A 6,264-nucleotide genomic window follows, 5' to 3' on the forward strand; every position below is an offset into this window, starting at 1 on the left:
ACACACACACACACACACACACACACACACACACACACACACACACACATGCACATATATACACAGGGAGGAATCAACTCTGGAAAGTAATGAAGTGTGTTTTAGTTACTTACTGATAACTGGCGCCATTGTTACTGGTGCGCTTGTGCTTACTGCTGGTCCCTTTGTAGTAATAGCTTGTACTGTATTCCCCTTTGTTATCGCTGGTGGTTCCGTTACGTTTGCTGTTGTATTGAAAGTAACACTTTGCGATTCAACTACAGTTGATGTTGTGTTGGTAGTGATGGTACTTTTGTCTGCTGAGATAGGAGTCGAGGAAATGAATGGAGTCGAAATAAAGCTCTGAGTTACATTGGTGCTTCCTTGAGATGTGTTCTGCATGGTAGGGGTGGAATTTATACTTGTTGTATCTGGAGATGATGAACTCGAAGTAGTTGTTCCAAATTCAATGTCTGATGTAGAAGACTGCAGTGTAGGGGACAACGTTGAAGCAGAAGAAGGAGAGAGAGAGGAAGTTAGAGAAGTGGAAGAAGGAAGAGAGTTAGAAAGAGAAGAGGTGGAAGGAGAAAGAGAAGTAGAAGAGGGAGGAGAAAAAGATGAAGAAGGAGAAGAAGAAGGAGAAGGAGAGAGAGAAGAAGAAGAAGAAGAAGAAGAAGAAGAAGAAGATGAAGAAGAAGAAAAAAAAAGAGAAGAAAGAGAAGAAGTAATAGTAATAGTAGAAGGAGTAGTAATTTCTGATGTTGAGCCAAGAATAGAGGAAGGTGATGTAACTGAATTTGTTGAAGCCACTGTATTTGTGGTTTGTCCATTGGTTATGGAGGAGAATGAAGTAGATATAATAGTATTGACACTATCTGTGGTCACTGATGATGTTGTGGGGACAGAGACGCTTGTGTTCTGACATTTTACATTGGCTGTTTGAAATAGAACGCGGAGAAAAAGGAAAAGTGTTAGAATATTGCATATGCTATACAATTCTATGAATTAATTCAAACAAACTTTATTCCGGTTGCGGCATGTATATCTGCCCATTATTCATTTTGTTATGAAATAACAAGTTTTAGGTTCTGGTTAATGAAAGTTTACAGGTTGATTGTTATATTTAATGATAATATTATACATAAATACTTTAAGGCATCGGGTTGACAGAATCGTTACCGTGCCTGGCAGCAAAATGATTAAGTTCTGAGCTGAAATTCCGCCGATGTCGACTTCGCCTTTCATCCTTTTCAGAGTTGTTAAAATAAGTGCCAGTTGAGCATCGGTGTCAATGTAATCGACTTAACCCCTCCATCGAGCTTTTTTGACCTTGTGGCCAAATTTGAAACCAGTATTATACATATATTTACAATTCGAAATAATCACCTTTTGCTTTCACCGTAACCCTTAATCTGTTCTCAACTGATAATGGGTAAAGTATTATGTTTAAATAATGGGTAAATATATATGCCCCAAGTGGTAAACAGTGACTCGTAGGTTAACCCGCTTTTGCATCCTATTTCGACATCGCAAGATCGATCCAGAGAATAACATAAAGAATATTTCTGGTATTAATTTGATAGTAGGGGGTTAAAAAATACTGAAATGATTTGCTTCAAGAGATAAGACAGTACAGGTGTAAACGGACCCAAATAAAACACCATGTAATCTCCCTTCTTAATTATTAAACTTTAACCATGTATATAAACAAATATGTATGAGTTAATGGCGAAGTCTCCAAACATCCTACAAAATAGCAACCAAAAACGCCTCAAATCTTAAGAAGTGAAGGACCAGCTAAATAATGTAACCTAACGAGGCGTGGATTCTTCTGACGAACTCTTCTCTTTAGTTCTGTCCACATTTGCTCGATGTTATTTAAGCTAGAGCTCTGAGCTGGCCAATATTTCAATAGAGTAACACCCTCATCAGCCACACTCTGTTGTGTTGCACGCAATCTGTGTGACATGGAGCTCCGTCATGCTGAAAAATCTCACCTTCATCTAAGTCTGGTATCAAATTGTCCTTCAGTATCTGGATGTATTTGGCACTATTCAAATTACCATTAATTTTAACCAACTTTCTTGGACCATCACTTTTTATGCATCCCAAAAGCATCAGACTCTTACCCCACAAATTCACTTTTTTCGTTGTGTAAAGTGCGTCGTTTCGCTTTCTAATAAGCGAGAATTTGTCAGGTCTCCAGGAAAGCGAAATGACGCACGTAACACGACGAAAACAATGAAGTTTGGGGGTAAGTGTTTGATGCTTTGGGGATACATAAAAAGTGATGGTTCAAGAAAGTTGGTTAAAATTGATGGCAACTTGAATAGTGCCAAATACATCCAGTTGATGAAGGACAATTTGATACCAGATTTGGATGAAGGTGAGATTTTTCACCACCACGGAGCTCCATGCCACAGATCGCGTACACCACAATAGAATCTGACTGTATTGAAAGATTGGCCAGCTCAGAGCCCTGACTTAAATATCATCGAGCAAATGTAGACAGAACTAAAGAGAAGAGTTCGTCAGAAGAATCCAAGCAATCTTGAAGGGATGTGGGAGCTCAGCCACAGAGAATGGCATCTCATACCTGTGAAGATGGTGAAGGATCTGTACGTATCTCTTCCCAGGCGCATTGAAGTAATTATCTAAGCTAAAGGAAGCCACACGAAATATTAACAATGTACAATAACTTCTTGAAATGAACGTTAGGTAATAACTTTCTATTACAGACATTTTCCTGTTTTAAAACACTATATCTTGATTGGGTTATATGAGGTGGCCGAAAACTTTTGCACGGCTATTTTTGGTGGTCGTCTCGCAACTTCCCCTCTCATTCAGAACCCCTACTACAAAATATGATTAGGTATGGAAATGACTCCAAGAGGGCCGATGTTTCATCTGTAAAATACACAACGCGAAACATCCACTTATAAGTTGGCAATTAGTAGAAATTTACAATAGTTTAAAGTGGCCGAAGACTTTTGCACGGTACTGTATATACTTTCAGACGATTCAATGCCTTTCTCTGTCAGAACTAGGTTCCATATCTTCTATGAGAGTTACCTGTGACAGATTGGCTTTAGATCTATATCTAAGGAAGTATTTATCTCTTACCGCTTCCTCCTACTAAATGTCGGGAAACTTCTGAAGTTTCGAAACGAAACAATTTTTAACAACGCCAAAGGAATGAGGAGCGTTTTTGACTCTGGTCGGATTTAAACTGAAGATGACAAAACACAAAATGGTATCATAAATTGTTACATACAGCTCTGTAGCGCCTGCAATATACCTAATAATTTAACGTTGAGAAAGCAATACTCACAAAGACAAAATGATAAAATGAGAACTGTGAACCATTTGATGTCCCAAAGTTTTGGTACTGTACGTTTACCTTTAAAAAAATGAAAGCAAAATAAATAAATAAACTAGATTTTGATTTTTCTAATCCAATAGAAGCAGGCTAATGTAAAGAATCTCTGTGATAAGCCAACAATGATTAATTGATTATAACTCACAGTTGACCTCGTTTATCAGGAGGTCATTTTTGTTTCATGAATAAATAAATTAAAAAAGAAAATATTTGTCTCTATCAAGAAATTTGTATTGTGGTTTTTCAGTGTGTGTGTGTGTGTGTGTGTGCATGTGTGTGTGTGTGCATGTGTGTGTGTGCGCGCGCATGCATGCGTGTGTTTGTACTTTGTCTGAGTGTATATGTGTGTGTGATATACAATAACTTGGTATTTTAGACAGTAATTTTACAAACAAATACATTTGGCATGGTTTGGCATAAAAACCGAAACTTTCTTATTTACTGCAAGCATTAAACTGTCCTGTAATAAACCATAAAAATGGTAGACAATAATATATGAGTTAACGCGGTGTATGTGAGTACATGTAAGTATTGTAACAGTGCTAGTATCTACCAGTTGTTATATATAAACTCATTGATACTTGAAATGCATTAATTCCAATTGTTGAGCCTATCAGCAATCAATATATACGCACATACAAAACACACACACACACACACACACACACACACACACACACACACACACACACACACACACACACACATACACACACGATAGCATGTAAATTTTTTCTATGCTCGGATATAAACACAGTTCCAGAGCATTATGGTACAAAGCTGTATAGTGGAGAAAGTAGCATGATATTACACTTGCATTATGAAATATTAAATGAAATTTTTTTTTTTACCTTGCATCATTTATATTTTCTCAGAATCTTTAAGTTCTACTTGAATTTCAGGCTGAAACAAATAAACAAGTAAAACAACCATCATAGAAGTAACAAATAAATACTAATAAGCAATGTATTTTATAAGTGTTAACACAACAAATAGGTGTTAACACAATATAGTGTGCACTATAAATATAATTAATCGAGATTATTTCTACATCGGGAAGAGGTAAACGTTGTTGAATATTGTTTAACTCAACCAAACATAAAAATGGGTGAGAAGTAAAAATAAAAATGAAAGATGATAATAAAACAACAATAATAAACGAATTTATTTTAGTGTGTATGATCACCGTCAGTTTTCCACGATGCGTATTCATTTGTTCAATCAACTAAATTACCTGTTCATCGAATTAGCATATAATTGACTGAATATTTCTCGGGGACACGTACAGTTAACCCTTTAGCAATCAGATTACTCTGTCAAATATAATGCTTATTTATTCACGATGTTTTGAATTAATCACGCATTGTCTCATAGCTTTGAGATTTTGATATGATAGTTTATTCTTAGAATGACGTTGTAGTGTAGTTGTAAGAGGTCAGATCTGGGTGGTTTGAACATAAAACAGGTAGAACATTTGGGCCGGACAACGCAAGTTTAAATACTAAACGGTTAAAGCAATTCTCGGTTAGAACCCGTGTGAAACAAAGTACAATACTTCCAACGACCTACCACAGTTTCCGCCAACCTAATTTTACTTATAAGGCTTAGGTCGACTCGAGCCATAGTAAATGACCCGTGTACAAGGTGCCACGCAGTGGAATCGAATCCAGTACTCCGTGATAGCAAAGCGAATTTCTTTATCATTCGGACTTACTACGTAAGTAATATTGTTGAATTCATGACCGGTCAAACAACTGAATTATAAGGCTAAGCAATAAAGTTCCATTAGGTCATATAACCACAAAATATATTTGATTTATAGACCTAAGTAATTAAATTGTTTTAAGTACATTGTTTCTAAAGTTCTTAGTAGTTGATATTTGTGTTTAACAGCGAAGACAAGACAGAATGCCAGCATTTCTGTCTCTTAGTTCCATTATCTATTTTATCTCTGTATATCTATCAGACACTACTCAAAGTCATCCTGACAAGAAATGTTGATGTTAAGAGAGCAAGAGGCTACCAAAAACATTTGTGAATATACGACATCAAAGAGTGGAATAAAAAAAGAACCTGACTGATTGTATGCATGCAGTACAACACAGAGGAAACTGAAGAATCTTGGCAAGTTGACCGTTGGACACAGAGATGGCATCTGATATATAATATATGATATGATATGATATGATATGATATGATATGATATAATATGATATGATATGATATGATATAATATGATATGATATATATATATATATATATATATATATATATATATATATATATATATTGGGTCATCTCATAAATAACGCGTTTTTTTTTACTTCTTTTCTTTTTCAAAATTAAGATAACAAAAATCCTTTTTTAATCTAAAATATACTTTCCTTCATTTTCTACAATGTTCTTTCATCTATCTGGTAGACTTCCAAGGCCCCTCTTCTAAAATTCACTTGTCCGTAACGGAAAATACTCTTCCAGTACTATTCTGACCTCGTCTACAGAATTCATATTTTTTCCTTTTGAATGATTTTGAAGACTGCAGAATAAATGATAATCAGATGGGGCAATGTCTGGTAAATATGTTGGGTGGGGCATTGTTTCCCATTCACACTGCCCTAGCCTTTGGAATGTCATCATCGCTGTATATGGCCGAGCGTTATCCTGATGGAAGAACACTATTCGTCTTGAAGCCAAAGATGGTCGTTCTCTGATGGCATTCAGGTATCGATGAATGATTGAATGACCAAATCCAAGCTTCTCTGCTAGTTCCTCAACGGTTACGATGGGATTTTGTCTTATGTCGAACCGCTAAGTTACGGTGACGTAAACACACCAACACCGGTTATCAAGCTGTGGTGGGAGACAAACACACACACACACACACACACACACACACACACACACCG

At 36.2% G+C, this 6,264-nt stretch overlaps 1 protein-coding gene across 4 annotated transcripts in view; it reads right to left on the reverse strand.

The window, feature by feature from the left end:
* LOC106870366 (uncharacterized protein DDB_G0271670-like) overlaps positions 1-6,264 on the reverse strand; it is a 103,756-nt gene that overhangs the window by 14,847 nt on the left and 82,645 nt on the right. For all 4 annotated transcript variants that reach the window (XM_014916404.2, XM_052967789.1, XM_052967777.1 and 1 more), the window contains 3 exons: positions 4,210-4,261; positions 3,311-3,379; positions 114-914 (listed from right to left, as the gene is read on the reverse strand). In XM_014916404.2, the coding sequence (XP_014771890.2) occupies positions 114-914; positions 3,311-3,379; positions 4,210-4,219 (880 nt within the window). In that variant the 5' untranslated portion in view covers positions 4,220-4,261. The remainder of the gene's footprint in view (positions 1-113; positions 915-3,310; positions 3,380-4,209; positions 4,262-6,264) is intronic.

The sequence above is a fragment of the Octopus bimaculoides genome, chromosome 1 (genome assembly GCF_001194135.2).
Source record: "Octopus bimaculoides isolate UCB-OBI-ISO-001 chromosome 1, ASM119413v2, whole genome shotgun sequence".
NCBI classification, from domain to species: domain Eukaryota; kingdom Metazoa; phylum Mollusca; class Cephalopoda; order Octopoda; family Octopodidae; genus Octopus; species Octopus bimaculoides.